At 36.6% G+C, this 24,508-nt stretch overlaps 1 protein-coding gene across 1 annotated transcript in view; it reads right to left on the reverse strand.

Annotated features, from left to right (window-relative positions):
• Positions 1-24,508, reverse strand: part of CAP2 (cyclase associated actin cytoskeleton regulatory protein 2) — a 71,760-nt gene continuing 47,252 nt past the window's right edge. Inside the window, exons 7-13 of the mRNA XM_072411647.1 lie at positions 21,340-21,445; positions 14,706-14,895; positions 13,825-13,991; positions 10,469-10,592; positions 9,194-9,276; positions 7,614-7,754; positions 1-6,989 (exon numbers count right to left, since the gene is read on the reverse strand). Coding sequence (XP_072267748.1) covers positions 6,906-6,989; positions 7,614-7,754; positions 9,194-9,276; positions 10,469-10,592; positions 13,825-13,991; positions 14,706-14,895; positions 21,340-21,445 — 895 coding nt within the window. The 3' untranslated portion in view covers positions 1-6,905. The remainder of the gene's footprint in view (positions 6,990-7,613; positions 7,755-9,193; positions 9,277-10,468; positions 10,593-13,824; positions 13,992-14,705; positions 14,896-21,339; positions 21,446-24,508) is intronic.

The raw sequence follows: 24,508 nt of genomic DNA on the forward strand, positions 1-24,508 counted from the left end.
GTGTTTCAACATATGTCATCTGATCACATTTTTTTTTATTTAGTTGGCATGCATAAAAATACTATTACACATTAACAAAGTATTACAATAATCAAACATAAGTTCAAAATGTGATTGCAAAGTTTGATTGAATCTGATAAAAAAGCAATACAAACTGTGACCAACAAAAGTAAATTAATGCACAAAAAACGGCAAGTTTACGAAGCAGACGAAGCAAAAAAAGTTCTATATGATCACTAGTGTGTAAGAGTACCACGTGGCCAGCATGGTACTGACATGTAAAGGTGGCAACCCTATTGGTATATTACCATGCTGATTTTGAGAATGTTTCCCATTTTGTAAAAATTATGTTATTATTCCAACTGCAAGAATGAAAATATTAACACATGTTCATAAAAAGTCAGCTTTTATTATAATGGTAACATACATTTTTTTGAAATGTATCATTTTAACAATTCATGAAAAGGTTTTTAAAAGTCATGACCTTTGCATAACATTACTATCAAGGCCAGGTTGGCTTTCATATAAAGCGGAAGTGACATAACTATCATTTACAAACCCTTTTCTACTTTACACGTGCCTTTATATCTAGCATTAGATGGAATGGTTTACATTACTTGCACCTAATATATAATCTAGATTCTGGGAAAAACATGACTTTCTTATCAGCATGACAAAAAGATTCTCTATGCTTACATTAATACCTTAATGATAACAGGCTATATGTAGAGTTTATTTATTATTCTTTGAGCTGTCACACTGAAGGTGCCTACAGACATTAGTAATGGTTCACTTTATGTGCCTAAATGCCTGTTGGAGGTATTTTGTTAGAAAAATAAATGGTGGCCAATATGCCCAGGTATTATTATTGATTAATATTTATATAGCGCCGACATATTACGCAGCGCATTACAAAGTCCGTAATCATGTCACTAGCTGTCCGGCACTCCTGTTTTTTTCCAGCTAAAGGGTCAATTCTATCATTTCTGAAGTTTGATTCATAGGTAGGCCCTGCTAATCTGAGTCACCCACCAATTTCTTGTTTCATAAGGACTTTTGTGCCAATTCTATTTCTTAGCTCTTAATGAATACAAAAATTAGGATGTCCCCCTCACAAGTTACAAGATTTTACTATTTTAGCAATGACAGCTATCATCTATGAACCCTAAAACATCAGTGTTGTGTACACAGACCCTTTGGGTTCATTCACACTTCCAACATCTGTTCTATGTGCAGTGTGATGCAGTGCCATTCAATGCCATTGACAACTCAATGCACTGAACAGCACAGCACATGGAACGAAATGGGTCATGTATATTTATCGATCTGTTGTGGTATGTTAGTAGCTCGTTCATGAAAGGCTTAGCGTGTAATGTGTTACCGTAACACAACACAACTGTTAATGGGCCATTTAAGTAATATTTTGAAGGATCCTCAGACATCTAGCTATATGTTTGTGATGAGCATGGTACTAATTTTCCTGTATGATTTAGGTGAAGCAGTCACTAACTTCCAAATTTATCATTTCAATTGTGAGGCCAGAAAGACGTGTCAAGGATTCAAACTACACAAATAGTACAAAGGAAATTTAACAAAGTCTACCATGTAACGTCTTACACCAACAATTTCACAGCACATATCACTTCACATACTTTTTCACTTACTTTGTCAAAATTTACATTGCTGTCCACAAGGACATAATTGCTAAATATTTACTGACTGTTGAAAATTTAGTTTAGCTTAGACATGCCAGCTAGTCTTATTGTATTGACTTATGCAACATGTTAAATGTGCATTGTATTTGCTGTACATTGAAATCACCAGATCTGCATTAATGATCCATCTCTGTACCTAATATAAGGACCTCAAAACACATAAACATTCATAAAGCTCTGAGAGCCAAAAATAGGTCTCTATGCTACCAGGGTGTGTCCTGAGCTGCATAAATGTCTATTATGAGTATCACATTATCTGTACGTTTTCACCACTTAGTAATTCTCACATTTATAAGCTAGCCTTATATGGGAAAATTTTTAACAGATTTTGACATATATGACTGCCCAAAATTTCCACTGTTTATCCTCCCAACTAGAATCTTTTTATACATGCATACAGAGAGGATTGTTTCTAAGACAAATGGAATAATCCTTTGAGGCCTGGTATACTATAGTGTGAAGTGAGAGTAAGAGCCGTGATTAAAAAAATTCTACACTGAACTATTAAAGACGCAAATTCATGAAGTATTTAATAATAATTCATAAAATGATGTTTTCTTAATGCAATTAGTGCAAGTATCCAAATTTAATTTAGTATTAGGGAGCTTGGTTTAACTTACTTGGGATAGGAAAAAGATGAACAAGGAGTCAGTCATTTATTTTTCTTACAAGAAACATATCATGAGAAGCAAGTAATGAGATGACTGTGCCTCTAGCAACAAAGGGGCAACAAACTGCATCTCAGGTTAAAGCCTTTGCACTATTTGCCCTTGCAATAGTAGTGCAGCTTTTTAAACAAAGACGCAAAAGTAACTACACATCTACAAGCGACTTGTTGCTTACAGAAACCATGCTAACAAAGCCATATGCGAACGTGCTTCCCAAATGCTCCCATTCAGATAGGAGTGGTTGTGAGCTTGGTTGACACTGGTAGAACACTATGGTCAACCACAAGCTAGAAATGGCCCATACTGTCTAGTCACAGGCTAAAGGTAGCTCCATATCAGCCTGGGATCAGGTGAATTGGGTTGCATGATACAAGCCATTAAATTAACCTTCTCCACAAACAACAATAAAATCATGCCCAAGACAGTATTTTACAAGGCAACTGGATTGGCATCATTTTGTAAATGGAAAGGAAGCACTGCAGATCAACTTTATGCACCAATGGTGCCTGAGTATTAAATCCAACTATGTTACTTTGCAACATGCCAACCACCAGTTATGCTCTAAAAATCTAAATCTAGATGGTTTAGAACTCCTTACCAATTCTTACAACTATCAGGGCTTTTTTAATTGTTGCTCTACCAAAACCTGGAAGAAGATTGGATGTTTAGTTACTTTTCCTTCTCTCTGAATATTTCAAAACTGCTTCACTAATTTATTTTTCTAAATGTCTCTGCATATAACTGGGTGATTGTGCTTACTGAACTTAATACTATAGTATATCAGGCATCTGGTCTTGGAAAAGGGGAGAAGACCTCAGGGTGAGGTTGCAGGTCTATGTCTTATTTAATAACACTTATTTAACAAACAGAAATAGTAAAACATGAAAAATAAAAGACTGATACTCATTAGTGAATATTTAGTGTACTTTACACCATATTTGTTATAGTAAAAAAAATACTATAATGTTATCATCCCTAATGGGCTTATTTAAAACTAACAAATAAAAGCAATGGAATATATGGTAGTAAACAAATAGTTACCAATCAGAGATAATCATACATTAATATGATTGTATTAAAAAGCTAACTCTTTGTAGTAATTAAGTTAGCAATTTATAATTTACTTTTAAGCTTTTTATGAATTAAGTTGCAATGTCTTAAAAACAAGATAACATTTATGTATTCACTAGAGTAGGCAGTATCAGACTTAATTTTATGCTGCAGATATCAAGTTCTCCTGCATTAATGGGTAGAAGTTCACATATTGCAAACCTCTGTGAATTTGTTCAGGTAGAACCTGAAGTATTGAGAGTATTCTTGGGGATATGTCCCCCTGATTATCCCCATACAGCCTTGAGTGGAAGGAATTGGCCCCAGTGCTGCCACAGCCAATGCAAGAAGACAGCTTTTGCATGGGGGGCTGGGGCTCTCCCCAAAACTCAAGTTAAATTGATCACAAACAATTGTATGTATGATGTATTTATGACTAATTTCAAGGTTTGCATGTTTATGATTAATTTCAAGGTTTGATTGGGCATAGCATTTTTTTTCAAATGGTTATGATCAATATTTTAAATAGATAAAATGGTACAATTAATTTAGATGAGATATGGAACAAGTGGAATAGTATATCAAATGCTTGCAGCAGATTAAAAAGATTGATTTAGATAAAAAATAATATGATTCCTAATGTTGATTGTAATAACATTGTGGGATAAATACACAAGGCTCTATTTATAAAGCAGTGAATCTAACATTCCTTCAAATATTCCCTGGTGGAGAATCATTTACTGCCAAAGAAACATATAGAAAGTGAAAAATGGTCCACCAGAGAATGTTTGATGCAATGTCTGATTTCCTGTTTTTTAAATAGAACTCATTGTGCCCAGCATGTCTAAAATGTAATGTACAGATATTGAATTTAAATGAATCTAAACAGATGTCTTCCCCCCCTAGCATAGCCTATCTCAGCCTTTTAACAATAGAGGGTACAAAGGCCTCACCCTTCCTAAAATATTTTATTTGCAAAAATGCCCCTTACATGTATGGCCAGTGTGAAGAATGTCCCTCTTACCATGGTGGTCTGATTTAAATCCCAACTGACAGATAAAAAGAGCATGCATGTAATCCTGGCAGGTGGTGTAGGACCCTGAAATATGCAGACCACTATTAGAAAATCAGCCACATGTCAAGAAACTGTTGGCAACCTCTGAAAGAAGCTTAAAATCCCACTGAACCCTAGATGAAAATGGCTGATCTACTACCACGATCAACACAAAAATGAACAATGACCAACTTGTGAAAAAAGCTGCAATGTAGAACATTGGGAAATCCAAGTCTTGAGCCAAGGGTGTATCTACCTTAAAGAGACCCTGTCACCAGGTCATTAATATAAACTAAAATCTTCTCATAACATTATCTACTTACATATACTAACATTTTTAATGTATGCTATCAAAGCGGTGAAAGCCTCTCTTGTGTAGACATCCAAAAATCCACAACTGCTGTTGGGCACAACTATTTTCATTATAATGTCAGTAGCCCCCAGGGGACTTAGAACTACCGGTATTACTCAAGAGGAACTCCATATTATTCCCCTTTACCCTTCAGCTGGAAAATACATAAAAGGTTATGTAGGTCAGCGGGGGGAGAACTGGAGGAGCTTGGCCAGTAAAAAAAGTGATTGGATACTCTCAGAAGAGGCGAGGACTATGACTCCTGACCTGGAGCCTTAAAAAAACTAGCAAGTTCAAAGGCACAGTGCAAGGTAATAAAATCAAATATAAATTGAAATGTTTGATTTTTGCGTGCTTTTACTTGCCACTTTGTACACTGGTGAAAAGATCTCTTTAAGCCTTTCTCTAACTAATGCTTCCTTCTTTTCATTTTTCATACCTGTTTCACTCAATTGAGGCTAAATTGGTCATACTGATTGAGCTAATTGAGCCAAGTTCGCAAAGAACATAAGTTGTCCAGCTGTAGGAATACACTTCACCTCATGCTTAGGTAATTGTTAAAGAACAGACCTTTTCAGACTTTAAGCTGATTGCATATGGACACCTTCAAATACAGAGGTTATTGTTCTATAAGAAGTGTGAATTAACTTTTCAGTTCATAGTGCAAAATACAACATAAAGTGTGGTAAAAAAAGTGGCTATAACCTATCTGTAGTGACTTACATACATTCTAAAATATTACCTCCGAGCACAGTTTAATTAAAAATTACCTATACAATAATTGGAAGCAGACCAATAAGTTTTCATTTTTTTTTAGTGCTATATTTATTTTTAGTCATAACATTTCTGCGTATGCTTAATTAATTGCTTTGGAATATATTTTCTGCTGTACTTCTGTTTTATTGGTGCAGTAAATGTGAAAATGCATACAATACCACACAAGGTGCGATATATATGGTGTATGTGGCACAGTTATAACTATTACAGTACTGTTTGCATCTAAATGAATGGCTAGTGCTTACTTTTAAGTTATTTGTAATAGCAAAACTATTCAACATGCTCAACAATTTGGTTGGTTTAATTATAAAAAGCAAAACCCTTCTATAACCTATTACAATGAATAAAATCCTATGATAGGCACAGTTGTATTCAACCTTTGACTGCACAACTATGAAATGCTGCAGTCCTGAGCAATAAGTGCTTGTTCTCACCACTTGAAAGCAGGTTAACATGAGTGCTCTACAATGTTTTTATATTGGATATGTTTTAGAAGGATTATATTTTCCTACAGAATTTTTTTCAATATACTGCAATGTCCTGTTGAAGTTTGTTGAAGGTTACATATGTAATACAAGCATCCAGCATATATGTTTTGCTGTCTGGTGATCCTTTATTAACCTCACAGAGTTTGTATTTGTTTATTATGTAGCTAAAAGGAAAATGCTTATGAAAAAGTTTTAAACCCATGAACAAAATAATTCAAAACAAATCTTGTGAGTGTAAAAATACTACCTGGTAAAAGAAAATATTTTTTAATGCCAAGCATACATAAAAGCAGTGATTTATCTGATAATATCCATATCTAATGGTGGTAGTGCATTTTACAGAAATGATTGTGCAGGCAAATGTATTGTTTATCTATTTAGAAGCACCTATCTTTAGTACTCAGCTGCTCAATATACATAGACAGTTTTAGGATGCTACAAAACCTTGGTCATATTGATCTGTCTATGGTCAACATAAAAATAAAACCACAAACAACTTGGTGGTTAAATAGTGAATTAATCAGCTGAATGAAGCTTGCTCTGGAAGTATTTTGTTATGAATAATGATGAAATTTGAAAGGCTAGTGCTAAACAGCCTGCTTTGTCATTCAACACACCAGCTAGTTATTTTTATATCTTTATACTTTCTCACTAAAAATTGCTTCTAGGCCATCACATGGAAATGCTCAATGGATTTTTATATGATTTTCTTACACTGCATACTAAGGCTGCATGCAGCTGACCGCAGCTTTAAAAACATCTACAGTGACAGTATTAAATCAAAACAATGACAGTATTAAATTAGCCCATCATCTCTGCAGGTTCAGTGACCAACTTTGAGCCATCCCATGATGTCTTGAACTGTTCAGGAACAGGAAATTCTTTCTGCAGGGAGACAAAACCAACAGAGAAGATTAGGTAAACTTTGGGATACAATACATAAATCGGGGAGAATGAGATTCACATTGCATGAATGACTAGGCCTTTAGAAATCAGACAAATCCGGATTAGGAACTTCTGCCCATTGAAACTCCCAGGAAGTTGTTACAAAGTAGAGATAAAAATCATGGTGAGTTCAAACACAGTACAGTCGCCTCTGGTTTTTCCACTGGGAGCTTTCTTATTATAATATCTCCACATAAAGCACAGACCAGTCCACATAAATTTTGTGCACATTGGTAACTTCTAACACATTCACCAAAGCAGTTCTAAAAAAGTTTGGCTTGGCTTTATTTAATAAAAGTGCTACTTAATACCATTTCCTGAATACAATAGTAGTCTAAAATGCTAAACGGAAAATTAAACAGACTCATAGGAACATAGGAAGGTAATATTATTTCCAAAAAATTGTATAGTCAATAAATTGTATTATTATTCTTTTTATTTCTGATTTCATTGCTGCCTACACAATATTTAACTGATGGGATAATGACAGGACAGTAGCAAACAGAATTAACAGAAATTTAAATTATTTACATAGATACAATAATAAAAACAGTTTTCTCTTACATAATCTCCTTGGTGCGGGATAAGGATGTTCATTTCCGATGATTTGGCACTTACAATCTCACAGTCTATGGAACTTTCACTTAGGTAAACATGGCAACCATCTGTCTTGTTAATTGAAATTGTTGGCACTTTCCCTATGACCTGTAGAAAAACACAAAGGTGCACCATCTACCATGATTTCCAGGAAAGAGACACCACTTTACATTCCATTTTGAAAAATCTAGTTACATTTTAAAATTAACACAAATGTCTTCTATAGGAATACAATTATAATTAAAGCAGGACTGAACCTTCTGAAGAACAAATTGCAACCAGATTCTATATTGCAGAAATATAGTTGATGTCCCTTCTGCAATAAAATTAAGTTACCTGCCTGATTGCAATTTTTAAAATTACACTCACCTTTCCTTACCCCATCGAGGGCATTGCCATCTTTGCCCAGTCTTCTTTGAGGTGTCGGATCTTTGGCCATCTTGATTAGCCAGACCAGAATGACAAAACACCTGTGCATGTGTGCCGGAAATCATACACCCCCAGCAATAACAGGATATTCAAAAATACCTGACATGTCCTGGCATCTTACACCGAGTCACGTATGCTCAGCTCAGTGTACTTCAAGAAAAAGATTGTAAACAGGCAGGTAAGTATGTTTTACTGCAGAAGGCAATGCCTGCCCGCGTTCAATTTTTAGCTGTGGAGCTATAGTTCCACTTTAATTAATTTACTGTTAAAGCTCTTTACATTCAGTTTCAGTTTAAATTGCTTTTGTTGTTTTAAAATGAAAGATCCATTCATTTACCATAGTAGCATGAACAAAGTAGTAAAATAAAATGAATTGTTACACTATAATCTGTGAGAGAGAACCATAGGATGGTATTAAAGCGGAACTAAACTGAAAATTAAAAAAAATCGCACATACCTTTAGTTCTGCAGATCCCTCGATCACGCTGGAGAAGTCCTCGATCGGGTCCTGCGCCGTCCTGGAATTGTCCTTTGTCCTGGTACAGAAGAACCCCCGGGCACTGCCATCTTCAGCCTGCCTTCCTCCTTCTGGGCATGGCACCCAATTTCACACTGTGCAGGTGCAAAATCGTTTGACGTAGCCTGCTGTAAAGAGGGAAATAAAAAGAGTACCGATCTCACTGTACATGCACGAGATTGGTATCTCTTTTCCCTCAGCGTAGGAAATTTTCTCCTCCTGGGTATTGCCCGAGATCATGCAGCCAAGAGCCTCCCAGGATGTGTGACATAGGTATCCTGGGAGGCTCTGCACTCCCATTCAGTCTTGATAATCGCGCGGCAATCAAGACAAAAAAAGAAGCGGTTTCAGCCTTTTTTTTCTTTAAAGAATGATATTATAGTATATATAGTGATAGTAAGAGCTGTACTGCTTTTTAAGCGGACCTAAACTAAAATTATTTACTTTACAAAGGTAGACATTCCTTTTATTTATAATATAATACATTTTTATTTTTGGGATTACCTGCACTTTAAAATGGCATAGTACACAATTCATTTTTTGTAGACTTTCTTTGTGAGCCACTTGCTCACAGCAGTGTCTAACCTTGCTCTTTTCTTACCTGTATCTGAACATCTTTAGAGTTAATGACTTCTACAATGCCGACAACATGATCAAACACCAAGCCAAGCTTTGTGCAATTGTCTGTAAATAGTAAAAAAGAATAAAATTTTTTTGCACCAATACTCAATAGGAAAGCATTATTTTTTTTGAACAGTAAAAAATGTTGGCTAATTACTCATATTTTGAACATCAATAAAGAGGAATGACTATTTCCTATACAGCTATAGTTAGACATACTGTAAAGGTTTTACATCCTTAATCCAACATTCCAATATTGTTCTCTCTCAGTGTTTTCATTTATATTTTGCCTATGAGAACATGTGCAGTGTATTTGAAAGTTAAGGCATGCCTTCAATGCAGTGTGCTTGTGTCATCTCAAGCAAGCTTTAAATCTCTCCTTTGACTGGTGTCATAGTGGAATATATGTGCAGCGCCATTGCAACTCCAAATCTAAATAGATGCCAGGATAGCACTATCTTCAGCTGCAAAATGATAGTAGGGTTTTGTTTTTTAGTTCTATTTTGTTTTCAGCAAATTGAAGCATTCTTGCCTCAATTACAAATTTTCCAGCTGTGGTTTGGCCAAAGCTCTAGAAGGCGTGTAAGGGCCTTCATGGTGCCACTGTTAATGATAAAGTAGGAAACCTTACTGAATAAGAGCAAATCTTGATGTTTTTTTTTTATCTGAAGACTTCCCTTACCTCTTAAAAATTTAGATTTGTTTTTATATTGTGTGAAGTGGACAATGATCACTGGGATGAGAGATAAAAGGAAAGTTGTCAGTCATGGACAGACAGAATTAAAAAAACACTGACTGAAGTATGCTTACCCCTGTAATCCAAATCAACAACAGAAATAACTTTTTGGCAGGACTTTAATATAAAACACTTTATCATCTCTTGCACATTGACCTCTGATCTTCTGCATTAAGGCTATGTTCAGTCTGGCAGTGAGGTTGTGGGGGGTTACCGCTTGATCATGCCAGTCAACTGCTTTAGGAACCATTGCTGCAATGTGAGTGACCAAGCAACTGGCACAGTGCCAGCTGCCAGGGGCCACACAGAGTTGCTTGATTCAGTGGCAGGTCTGAGCCTAGCCTAGACCACAACATGCATATGAAGAGCCTCACACTTTACTGTTACTTATGTGGCTCCCACAATAATCTTCATAGATAGTCAGTTTTAATTTCCAATAAAAAAACAGTAACACAATGTGAAATACCAAACATTTGAGAAACATACATTTTTTTTAAAACTATGATTAGATTCCCATACCTATTATTATGGAATTGATTTTTCCTTTGATTTGTAATGTTGTTTTCTTGCATTTGAAAATGTAAACCACTTGTTTTAGTTCAGTGTCAGAAATCACTAAGTTGTTCACTCCTTCTTGGTACTCCTAAAATTAGAACAATATCACAGATATGATCACAGCTGAACAATAACAGTAAAGCCTTCTCTAATCTAAGAAAAAACCTGACCAAATAAGGATCTGTGCATTATCTGCAATTGTAGCACTTAAAGTTTAGAGATTACGGTCATTACCTAAAAACTCCACACACATACTTGACATGTGTCAGAAACAAGACTACATGGTATATTAGGATAGCACTGGTCCTTTTTTCTTAATGTGAACTTTCAGTGTCCTACCTCTTCTCAAGCCATTCATTTCCCAGGATGTTTGGTTTGAAATTTATTTTTTTTAATATGCTTTTGGCCTGAAACGTCTATAAGAAACTGGTTAAGATTTTATGCTGAATTGTATTAAACCATATAAAAAAAAAGAAAAAACAAGAATCCTTTATTGTTCACTACATGCCATGGGCTAACGGCTATTTCAGACTCATGGTGAGCCACAGCATTCTGCCTTGGGTAGAGAGGTTGGGAACCACTTTTTGTACATGGCTGTGGCAGATCGCTGCATAGTTGGCCATGCAAATGTTCTGCATGTAAATGTTAATGTCTAAAGTACTGTTTTCCTCTACACAACAGCAGTTTGATGTGTGCTCAGGAATGTAAATCCGCACAGTTTTACACTGGGTCTGAAAAAGCCCTAAAAGACTTCCAAAGTTCCCAATAGTCTAACAATAGGTAGTAATCACATAGTCAGTAGGTACCGTCCTGTCGCATTGCACCAAGATAAATGATATTTTTTGTACTTTTGTTTTTTCAATTGAGTTACTAATTTACCACTTCATAGATCTGAACATTTCCCTTTTGGCACTGACCCATGATAATTTGACAGGCATATAAATTTAATCTCTAACTATCTGCAAATCCGAACTATCCCTGAATGTGGAAACCTTTGGCCCAGGTTGGCAAACACAACCAACTAGCCCTTTCATGGTAGAGACAGATTCATTCAAAATTTCCCATGATAACTTACTTACTGTCCAAATTGGTAAAAGGTTGCTGTTCCATCATCAGCCTCTGTTTATGGCTCACAGTATTGGGTCACAATGCATTTAAAAGCTGTAAAAGCTGGTGCTGGAAGACTTCCCATTGCTGAATGCTCTGACTACAGGTCTGCACATATAATGCTCAGCATGTGGCTTCATGTGGTTCAGGTAATACCTAAATAGTGATGTACCTCCACTCAATTTTATCAGCACAACGTATAATAGTAGTACCTGCCCAGGAAGGCAAATGCCCATATGCACCCCAGCCCAGCCCAAAATTGCTCACTCTAAATTCACTGCAGACCGTGCACTTTATAATCTGTGGCTTAGTCAGATAGAGCACACATTATTTTGCCGGCTAATGGATATTCAGTATAATCTAGTTCCTTCTAGCCTAGGGCTACGTACACACATCAGATGATTCTCGGCCGATAGTAGCTGTCGGGCTCATGCTGAACGAGAATCTGACATGTGTACAGAGGTTGCATACCGTTGTTCATGCATCCGTCCTTCTGTTTGTAAGACAAAATACAAAAAGACTAAGCTTTAGCTTTAAAAAGATTTTGTAAATAGTTGGAAATCTTTGAAGCCAAGTAATGACAGCTCCTATTTCTCTTTTATGTTTTCTGTAGTCAGAATCACATGAGTCATGAAAACAAAATGTGCAGGGTCTACATGTGATGACTAGATGATTTTCCATTACTGTGTCCTTTACTAGCTGAGGAATCTGCCTGGCTATAACCCATATTTCAACACTCCACTAGCCTCTTTGTTCATGCCCGATACATATTTAGCTGCCCTGTAAACCTCCTCTTCATAGTGTTTTGCAGTGTGGGTCAACAATTTTGTTAAAACTTAACATATGCTTTTATGTGTTTTTAATACCAAATAATTTTAGGTATTACCTAAATGCATTCCAGGTGCATGAAAACACAAGTTGCCTTACAGTTTTTAAAGAAACAGCCACAGCCTGAGCAGGAATGCCTTTACCTGCCAGCATGTTGCAGAGTAGGACTCTTGATCTAGTTGAGGACACTGTAATCTATTTGCAGAGGTCCAGCACAACCCCAGCTAGGTCAGAACCAGAGCTCCCTAATCAGCAGAAAGCATGAGCTTTGCTAATTGCAGATTTATAGATCTGGCTTAGTACGATGCATTTCAGATATCTCTATTAAGACCACACAGACAGCGAGAGTCCAACTCTGCACATACTCACATGGAACAGGCTTTGCTACCCTACACTTGCTCTTACTCTTAATGTTGAGGACCGTTTCTATCTTTCTATCATATTTGTTGTACTTTTTAGCACCCTTGTGTAAATGTTTTTTTTTTTTTACAAATGATTAAAAACAAGATGAACAAGTATATAGATTTGTGAACATGAAGATATACCTAACGGTTAACAACACAGTCATTTGTCCCTCCCCTCAGGCACATTGTCTTGACGTCACCTTTGATTCTGCCCTCTCATTTACCTCCCATATTTAGAAAATTTCCAGGTCCTGTCACTTTCACCTGCGCAACACCTCCAAAATTTTCTCCAAAAAAAATCTGTCCCCTGAGACCACCAAACTCCTTGTACACACTCTTATCATCTATCGTCTGGACTACTGTAACCTCCTCCTCTCTGGTATTGCACTAACCTGACTCTCTCCTCTACAATGCTGCATCTTTTTGAAGTTCTCTTCATTGGCTTCCATTTCACCTGAGAATCACATTCAAGCTCCTCTGCTTTGCCTTCAAATCCCTACACAGCTCCTGTCCAACCTACCTTTTCTTACCTGGTAGAAAAATACTCCCCTAGCTGCTCTCTTTATTCCTCCAATGACCTACTAATGACTTTACTCATAACCTCATCACACGCACGGATACAAGACTTCTCTAGAGCTGCCCCAACTCTCTCGTCCTGTTTGGCTTGCTTCTACGTTCTGCTCATAAATGAGCACTCAGAACACACTTTTTCAGATGTGCCTACCCATCTTCTTCTGTCTCTTAAAACAATCACTACTTCCCATCACTCCATATCTCCCCTCCTATTGTGAGTTACTTCCTCTACCACCTAGAACCACCTAGATTGTAAGCTCTTCGGGCCAGGGTCCTCTTCTCCTCCTGTGTCACTGTCTGTAATTGTCATTTGCTAACCCCATTTTATGTACAGCGCTGCATAATATGTTGCCTCTATATAAATCATGTTTATTATTAATAATATTAATAATAATGATATTGACTTACCACTCTCCATTTCTTTCCCTCCAGCTCTAGCAGAGGAGGATAAGTCTGGGGTGTTGCTTTCGGATTGCTAGGGTTTGCACTTTTTGTGGGGGATCGGGTCGGTACTCCTTGCCCACGTAATTTAGGGTTCTTGTGGGTCTTCTTGTCATCAGAAACATGTTTAAGCGCTGGAAATGGTTACCACAAACACAAAATAAATAAAGGTTTTGCATTGCATTTACTTTGAATGTTTTCTTTACTGAGTTTTATTATAGCTTCCTATAGGTTACATAGATACAAATGAAACTAGCACAATGACTTGATTAGTAACCCCTAGAGGGAACAAGTCTGTGCTATAACTTCTCTTTTTTGTTTTTTGTTTTTAGGACAGTGGTGCTGACTCTCTTTTTTGTCTTATTGTATGTCTTCATTTAACACAGAACTACCCCCACAAAGCAAGAAGAGAAGCAACATGGTGTACACACACCATAAATGAAAACGATTTCTGTAGTAGCATCTGGGTAGGATTTGATTCCCCCTACCTTGAAATTGAGTGTATTAATCCTAGGAGGCCCAGGACAAATGTCTGCCCATGGGGTACATGCTGGGTCTCATCTATCCAAAATGTTTGATAGGATACCAGGAACAGTAATACTCAGCTTGTAGTTTAAATTTAGAATCAGCAACATAATTGATAAAGTCTCTTTTGTCTAAATAATGGAGGTCTGTTGTTCGGTATGTCTGAAGAAAGTCTACCAAAAAGACTTTTAAATTTAATATTCCTATGTGCTTCTCATTTTCCTGCTTTGATTACTTAGCACACACCAGCCACGCCATTTTATGTTGTAACAGAAGCTATCAATTGCAGCTGTTCACACACATGCTTTTATTATGTTGTTTACCTTTTGTAATGGCTTCTCCTTGGTTGAGTTGGGCAAAAAGTGCAGATCGATCCTGAGACATGTCATCTTTGGGCTTATTAAAAATATCTGAACTTGGAGGAGGTCCTGGAGGTGGTGGTGGAGGAGGGGGTGGAGGATTGCTTGATCCTGATGTTGCATTGTTGTGCTGAGGTTCTAATTGTGAGGATAACTGTAAAATGCAAATAAAATTATTATGCAATGCCCTATTGTACCATGGGCCTGATTTATTAAAGCTCTCCAAGACTGAACAGATTGACTATCATGGGAGAACCTGGGTGGTCCAGCAAACCTGGAATGGATTTCATCAAATCATTTGCTATTAGTTGGCAAATACTTTCAATCCTGTACCAGATCCATTCCAGGTATTCCGGATCATCATATGAATCATGTGCCACTTTTGTAGCCAGTCATATAATGCAACATTATTATCAAATGGAACCATATCTAAACTCAAAACAAAAAATGAAAAACATTGCAGTTTATAAGCCCCTTAGATGTAGTGGCTTCCTTCATTGTCATGTTCAGGCTTCTTTATTTTTAAATGGCAATCCTGCATATAACACTGTTATGTGCCTGTCCCAGGGTAACTGCTTCAGCCTTAGAAAGGCTGAACTTTCCCATTTTCTCTTCTCCATTACATAAGTTTTTTTTACGGACAGAAAAAAACACTATTTTTACTTTCAGTTCATCTCACAGGAAGTAACATGGACAACAGCCATTTGTTAATGATAATACAGCAAACTAATACAGCAACTAATACAGCAACCCCATCTAAGAACCAGTAAGCTGCAATATAGTAGTTTGTTACTAAAAAAAGTAAAGATTCGCTATTTTGTAGGTAACTGATAAAAATGTTTTTTGCATCCAAGCAGTACCCTAAAAAATGTACAATTTTCTGGAATCCTTCCTTAAATTAGCAGTGTATGGCCAGATATGTAACTGTGCCTAGGCTCACAACTATATATTTGCAGTGTGAGATCTAAAGCACTTGCTGCCTCTGAATAGGATCTGGAAAATTGTGTTTTTTTTTTTACACAGATGACATCACTTTGGGACAAATATAAGTAGGAGAACTGTATAGGCAATATGCAGTTGGGGAACAGGTTTTTTTTGTATGTTATCCACTTTGGACTAGTTATAAAACAGGAAATCAGACATTCTCTCAAACATTCCCTTATGGAAATCTTCCAGGTCTCTGTGTTTCCATGGTAGTAATTGATTTTCACTAGGGAATGTTTAAGGGAATGTCAGGTTCCCTGCTTTATAAAAGTGCCATTTAATAAATACTACAATAAAATGGATACCATATAATTTTTCTTTGACGTGTTGCTTTCTCCATATGACTTTGGTACACAGCAGTACTCTGCATTGCTGATGGAGTATAATACTTATATTACATGTAATAATTTTGTATGTTATGGGGAGATTGTCACCTTCTATAGGAATATAATATACATATATAATATAAAGAACATGTAACACAAACACTGTACATGTGGCTGGGTAACAAATACTTGCAAGGACACAAGGCGAGTAGTAGAGAACACTCCATATCAGATGTCATCTCTAGATAACAGGTGGATTGTCACACAGACACTGATCTTTTGTTAAGGTGCTCCTTCTGTAAATGTAGATGCATTTTCTATTCAGCATTCTTATAGCCACCTGTCTGCACACAGTCTCCATGTGCTTTCATGTATAGAAGTTACAAGACCAAACAGCTGATGTTCAGGCCCCTCAGTTGTCACTGAAAAAGGAGAGCTCTTTCTTATGTAAAAACATGTCTGTTTTTCTTGGTGTCATGCTGTGCGGCTTTGTTTAAACACATATCAACATGATACTGGCCCATTTCTCTATGACTATCTGCCAGAAGCAGCTGTGTGATCTTATCATTCCATTGCAATGTATGACTATGGAAGAACCCTCTGTTGAAGTTAGATCAGCCATTCTTAACCTTTTCACCACAGTGACCCTTACTGACAGCTAATAATATTATTAGTGTCTTGCAGGTGGCTCTGCCAAGTGGCATTGGACTCAGAACTAATCAAGCACCATCAGATGGGAGAACAACCAGCCACAGCTCATGGAACCCCTAGCAACCTCTGGAGGACCTCTATGGTTATACAGAACACTGGTTGAGAATGGCTGTCTTAGATGAAACTTATATCCTTGTAAATTGTTACATAAAATATTTTAATACATATGCAGTCTCCAACCCAATTTATCTGTCATTTTAAAAAAAAATATTGATTTACAACCATTGTTCAACCATTTATACTCTAATAGATATTCTTATTATACATATTTAAAATCCATGTTCATAGATGGTACATTGTATATGGAAAACGTTTCTGCTGATTTCACATCATTAAAATATTCATGATGAGTTTATTTGCTAAAATAGGCTTTCTACACACAGTTTTTCGTATTTTAAAAGAAGTTGTCTGAACATTGAGTGGAATAACAAATAAATATGCAATATGTTGTTGCTTAAGAAATACTAAACATAATAATGAGAGCTATGACAAGGCCATGGTTTATGGTTTGTTTTTAGGTCACAAAAAAACTTACTATTGCTTTTACCAAATCTTTATCGCTTGATACGTCTCCACCATATGCCTTTCATGTGGCACGTGCTTCTAGGCATTAAATGGCAGCAGTTGTTCAATGGATTATAAAAGCACTGTAAGTGTTTTGGGATTACTAGTTGGATGGTCAATGCGACCAGCATTAAAAAGCCCTTCTTGTTACACTGTGTGACAGCTGTTGTTGGGTTTCTTCCTCTCTGCACACAGCAGCCCCCTCATGCAACAAGCCACAATTCAAAAACACCCCTGGCAATTGCCTTTTGACAGGTGCTACTGAAATGAAAGGAACAGTTGCTTTATACAGCTGCTGGTGTCTTAGAAAGGTCAACGCTGGTAACAAATTGTAACTGTTCATCCAAAGTAGATTTTTCCATCGTTACTTTGTAAAGCTTTCCAGGTTGGGATGAGTATATGCCTTAACCTGGAATAACTTTCATGCTGAATATCTTTCTAAAAGCATTTGAAAGGCTATTCTAAAACTAAACAACATTCTAGAAAGCTGTAACAAATGAGAACCCATCATCAGGTCAAATGTCATTTGGGGCTTTTTTAATTTAAGCAGCAGTAGTTCTTAATAGTGTCCCAACCTTCACCTATTCTAATTGTGTTTGTAAATGTCCTAACACACATCCTGGATTTTGAGCCTAAATCAGCTAAATACATTCTAGATGCATCAAGACTGAAGGTGTGCAAAGTTGTAAAGCTCATTGTTTTTAATGAACTGTCTTCTGCCACCATACAATGGAGGACTTTTTTCTTTATTTCCCCAGCATACTGTGGATAAGGACTCATGCCCTCTGTGTAAAAGCAGTGGTATCTGCAGAAGGCCAACATACTCCCTTGCTAAGTCAGGTCTGGAACTTCCCACACAGAAGGCTTTGTTAAATACAGAGCACAAGCTCTGCAGGGGGGTGCCAGACCTCTGTAGACAGTCCACTGCTTCAAGACAGGGAGAATACCTTCTTTAAAGTATGCTGGCAGAGATTAGACATTTCTGAAATTTGAAATTTATTTAGCTGATTTATGCTGTATTCTACTTGAAATTTAGGAGTTTACCAATTCTAGGCAGGGATCCTTTTATCTTTCAGACTTTGAGGTTTACCCCTCTTTCCCCTATCCTTCCAACATCTTCATCCTGAAGAGGAGAATATAAACTTTCCAGAAAGTTTGCATATGTGCATTTATTTATTAGGCCAATGAACGGTATCAAGAGCATCAACTATCCTTCTTTTTGCTAATGTCCATGGCTGACACAGTATCACATGCTACATAAAAGGCTTCCTATGTTCTTTTACATGATGGATCTTTAAAAGCAGTCCTTCATATTCAGTTTTGTGACCTTCAGTGGTCTCATGTCAGCCCTTCAATGCATACCCACTTCTGGCAGATAGTGATGTGCTATAATATAGTTAAACATAGTTAGGCTATGTGGACACATGCTCGATTATTGTCATTGAAAACAATCTTTCTTATTCGTTTCCAGCAACAATCAAATGAAAGATGAATAAATGAGTGCTGTACATACAGTGTAGTTCTGTTCTATTGAGAGGTGAGGGGGAAGAAGAGCGAGTCGCAGCCCACTATGCTTTCCTTCCTTTACTTCTATTGCGATCGTTATCTTCTGTCGTTCATGGATCCGATCGGACGGATCTATAAATGATGTCAGACGATATTTGTGCACATGTCAGATTATCGTCCGAGACTAGCCCGACGGTTTGTATAGGCCCCATCATCTGATGTGTGTACATAGCCTTAGTAAAGTTAGAAGCATCCAGGTGACACAATCACACATATATTTTTGGGGGACAATGTAAGGCAAAAATTAACAGACATGAAAAAAAGTATTGGCTGCAGTAATCCGCCTGAGGCCTGGGTCCATTTAAGACACGGAGGCAGTCATCGTTTACCTCTTTATCACAATGCTAGCTGACTGACTTTCATGCTGATTCAATAGTTTCATGATCAGCCACTGAGCTGGAACAAGTATACAGATTAGTTATGACTTTCCTATGATTTAGCTAAGTGCGTGCTTGTTCTGTATTTATGACCCAAATCACGGAAGCCATAGAGCCAGACAATTAGCTTTTTTAGAATACGGTTGGTGATGTTAGCCTTCATATTCTTTATAAGTTTCCTGTAATTTAAGTCTGTTAGTAAATTTGCTGTCCTTGAATATTCCTAGAATGATTAAACTTCTTTTAAAGCATTGTTTTATTATTTTAACATGGTTCCTTTGGACTCTGTGTACAACAATGTGTTTCTAAAGGACAAGTTATTTCTGCTTGGCGGCTTTCCCTGTAAATCAATGCTTTTTAAAAAAGCTGACATAAAAATAGCACACTGATGTTCTGATGCTTACACAGAGCAAGTGCAGTATTAAGAAAGAACAGACATAGGATCATTACTAAGCGTAAGTACATGTGATGTTCAAGGCTTATTTGTGCCAGGGCTGATTTCTTGCCAAAGTTAGGAGCAAAGCGACTCATGCTGTTTGTAATGCCGGTAGACATGAATAAGTCTTTTTCTTTAGAGAAAACAAAAGTTTCACACAGTATATACATATTTTTTCAATGAGATCCAAAAATCTTAGGTGAATCTTCCATGGAAACATTTATAAATAATTCCCCAACTGTAACCAAATTAAATATCTGAATTCAGCTTGGTGTCAGCCTCTTCTCTTATGCAGCTGCTCTCAAGACTGGGAGAGCCAGGACTGGCAACTACATGTAAATGTGTTGACAAGCGACATTTAATAGGAGGGCATAGCAAAGAGATGACCCCATTGGTTTCTCTATGCTCCATCATTGTTCAGTCAGTAGGGTGGTGGTAAACAGAAAGCACCAATGCATCCCTTTTTCAATCTATAATTTTATCATGGAAAGTGGTGTCTTCTGCCTGACTTTGTTCATTGATAGCACTGTGTAAAGTTTAGGATAGGCAAAAATACAAATCATTCGACAAGTAAACATTACCTGTATATGTATTTTATGTGTATTTAGCTTTTTACCTGGAATGTAGCTTTATTCAAAAGAAATTAACCTTTTTTTTTCTTTAGTATATGCTTTCTACATATTAAATTAGGGTTTTGGCTATTGCCATTTAGGGGCTTTTAAACTTTTATTACATGCTCTGCAATACATGTTATGCTTTAGATAAGTAAATGACACAATTAAGTTATTTTAAATGCACTTATAAAGTTATGTGAGGATTTTTGTTGAAATTATTGGACTGGTGACAAGGTCCCTTTAAAAGTCAGCTGAGATAGGACCTCTACTTTATGAAAATGGGGGCATCCATTGCTAGAATCATATGTGATTAATTTTACTAAATGGCTGATAATACCCTGAAACCTGTAGGCAGAGGTAAACACTCATACTTCAAGTATTCATCTTCTTTCTTTGTCCATCTGGATGATTTCTGCCTATTAGTGTTTTCTGTCCTAGTCTCCCTTCTTATACAGCAATTCACTATTGATCCCCTATTCCCCTTTGGTTGGCATTTAGTTGATAAGGTTTTTTAGGGAATCAGGGGTACTGTTAGTATGTCTATAATTAGGATTGTCATTCAAATGTGTATTTATTGTTTTTTATTTTTTATCAGTGGTTCCATATTGTCCACAGATATGTTATATGCCTTGAGCGGTGAACAGTATGCTGACCATCTCATACAAGGAAGCACACTCTGCGTGAACAGTATGTTGGCTTGATGGTAGATCAGAACTTCTACCCTCACTAAAGCTCTCTAACCTGCATGTTTGATCCAGGTCTGTTACTCAGATTCCCATGCCAAAGACAACTAGGTAACCTGTGCTTTGGAATAATCTCTGCAGTGACAGCACTGGGTTCTTCTAATGCTTTGCTTTTCACTACTAAATTCAAATCTGTGCTACCAACATTAGAAGTCAAATAATAGAATTTCTGAAATATGTTGCAGTGCTGGGGCTTTGTGTAAATATGAAGGACATGCCAAAAATAAAGCCACAAGAAAAATTAATTCATCTTACAAATTGATTGATATGTACTTACTGCATGACCCCATGAAGTCCCTGTTGTATGATGTTCCTTAATGTATGCTTGAAGCTGGTTCCAAATATTCAGGTAGGATTTTACCCAGTCAACATGGCGTGTATCACTTAAAGTAAAAGAAATGTTATTGTGCAGGAGCACATCAGGAGAAAACATTAAACAATGATATAAAATATAGCCAACGTGTACTGTAACTAACCAAGGGAAACCACTTTGTTATCATATTGTACAATTCTGATATACAGCTTTGTGGAAGTTATTTACAATACATGGGGATGAATACATAGTTCACACTCGAAAATGTCCTCGTTTCTCAACAATATCCTCTGCCAGAAAAAGCAGTCTTCTTTTTCTTCTGCCAGAAGATAAATTACTCAAGATATTTTCCTAACTGTGCTGTGTGCGGTCTTTCAGGATTAACATTAAAGTGGTTGTTAATAACTGTATTAAATAAAGCTATTTAATGTTGAAAATAAAATGGTTGTTAATAATTTCTTTTCTAGGAAAAATAGTACTATGAATACCTTGAAAGTTGCACTGAACTTGTTGGCTTCCTAATATATGTTTGTGCTATTTTGAAAGGTTTACAAGACATTGAAATTTGTCTATTCTAAACGTAAATTAAAATTGAAAAAAACAATGGTATCCTCCTAACGTATTGGTAAATGTCAGTGTCAGATAGGTGGGGTTTGGGTGCTCATCCAGGACCCATGGCTCCCAATCAGCATGAAGTGCCCACTTACCATGGTTCAGTGACACAACAATGCAAAAATCACTGCAGGTTTGTAGGTCTGGCTGCCTACTGCTCTCCAACAACCTGCACACAACAGTTGTTCAATCATGTCAGACCTTAACACTAGTCCCTACAGTCGAGTCCCACGTTCCAGGGCTTTAGTTCCCCAACAAGTGAAAGAAGTATAAACATAAAAGACTCAGATCTAGAACATTTAAAGAGGACCCAAGCTCAAAGCTTAAATATTTGCTCTCTTGTCAGAAGAATATGAGCTTGGGTTTTTAAGGCACAGCTTCCACAGTTTAGCCCCACTTTAAAACAATGCATAATACCAGATTCCTTATTTTGTATTCCATCAGTTTCCCTTTAAAGCTCAAATAAACTGCTGAGCTGAAATGACATATATGCAGACTTTAGTGAAGAAAAACAGTGCTTTCTTTTATCTGCTACCACATAGGGAATTGAGAATCTGCTGCAAATTGGTAACAATATATTATAGATTTGGTTTCTTTTTTGCTGTCTTAGGAGAAAAATATTTGAAGAAATATGTTTATTAGATGGTTATTGTTGAGTGAAAGGTTCTCATTTGATTTTGCCTTTGTTTAAGTGTCAGTACAACCTATTGCACCAGCTTCTCTTTCTCCAATATTTTAGATCTCTATCATACAAGAGAACTATTTTGCACAATATTAGATGTCATTGATTATACTACAAGTATTATCAATATGTACAAAGCAAACTTTTCCAACCCATATGATGGTGAAGACATACATTTTATAAAACAAATTTACATCTTTTTCTGTTATTATTTCTTCCCCATTATGGATACCCACCCTATTGAAAGCACAGTTCTCCCTTCTTCTAGTGCTTGTAGCCAGCTCTATAATATATCTCCATGGGAATCAAAAAACTGTTAGATATCCAGGATGATCCTCTAGCGACCAAAGCAGTATTTGTACTAAAACCTTTATTTACACATGTGCTGATCTGTGTTGTCCCAATTGTTTCTATTACTATTCATTGCATAGTCCACAAAGCTTTACACTTTGTGGAGTATGAAATAATAGAAGCAGATTTATAATATACTAAGTTGGTTTTTGGAATGCAAATTTACATACCCACCCAGTCTTTCTACTTGCTAGTACAGTACTGCTTGGGTACATTGTTAATTTTAGGTTGACTTATTATTACATGTACGCATATTTTAATAATATTAACATTTCCTAAAGCCCTGTCAGCATTTATCTGTTTGTGGGATGAAGTTTAGTTAAACAATATTACAACTTTTCATGGAGATGAACAGAAAAGTAATATCTGTCTGTACATCACATGGCAGAAGAGAAGAAGCAGGCCCATAACCCATCTAAATGAATAATGAACATCTCTATACCAGTCTATGGTAAATAAGAGAAAGCCGAGGGTATGAATCTCTATATATTATGTTATATTTGTAATAATTGCCTTTTATAACAACTGTATGCAGACGGCCAATCATTTACTATGTGCAGTGGAAACTGACAAGGAGAAGATTATAGTGTTAATCTGATTGATTGAAGATACATAAGGTTATTATTAAAAAATCAATAATAAATGAAGCTGCTTATTATATTCAGTCTTTATATTGTATACTGACTTAAAAAATTGCAGGAATGTACTTGAAAATGAATATATTATTTTAAAATGTTTGGGAGTTGCATAGTAATTTCCAGGTGTTTGTCAACCAGTTACAGCACAGGATTTATACAAGGCTCCATATAATGGAAAGCAGTTAAAGACCTTTCTGCATGGTTATCCAAAGTTACTCCTAGTAAAACACAGTAGGTCTTTTTTTTTTTACACACTGATAACTGTGCCACCCTTCCACCACTTATGTGTGTATCGGGTTATTTGACTGGGTCATATGAATGGCGGTTGGGGGGGCAGATAAACACCCAGCGGTAAACTCTTAATGTGAACAGAGCCTAGAAGCTTCAGTTTTGTTGAAAAAAATACCTCCAGGTGAACACTGCATGGGTGCTAGCAAATGCCATAATTATCATGGTAACAGTAACCTGGGAGGGCAGAAATAATGGAGCAGCCAGTGATTACTATTTTTTAAAATTGCATTTTTGTGAGCTGTCACCCTAAGTGACCCTAGAGACTCACTGACCTGAAACAAGTATGCAAGAGAGAAATATAGTGGTGCTACAGTAGTCATTAAAACAAAAAATATGAATAAATTCCCCAGACTACATATTCTTCAATGGGATCTGTGACTAGAAACAATAACATTTCTTTATCTGACGTTATCTCTTCGTGATTGGAAATCACATAGGAAGTCCCATGGGGCATAAGATCAACAGCATCCTCTGCAGTACTAAAAAATATACAACTTGATTTGTGTTACCTTCACATGCACACAAATTTTCCATGTTTTACTTGCAGCAACACCCCAAA

Source organism: Pyxicephalus adspersus, chromosome 5 (genome assembly GCF_032062135.1).
Source record: "Pyxicephalus adspersus chromosome 5, UCB_Pads_2.0, whole genome shotgun sequence".
Classification (NCBI taxonomy): Eukaryota; Metazoa; Chordata; class Amphibia; order Anura; family Pyxicephalidae; genus Pyxicephalus; species Pyxicephalus adspersus.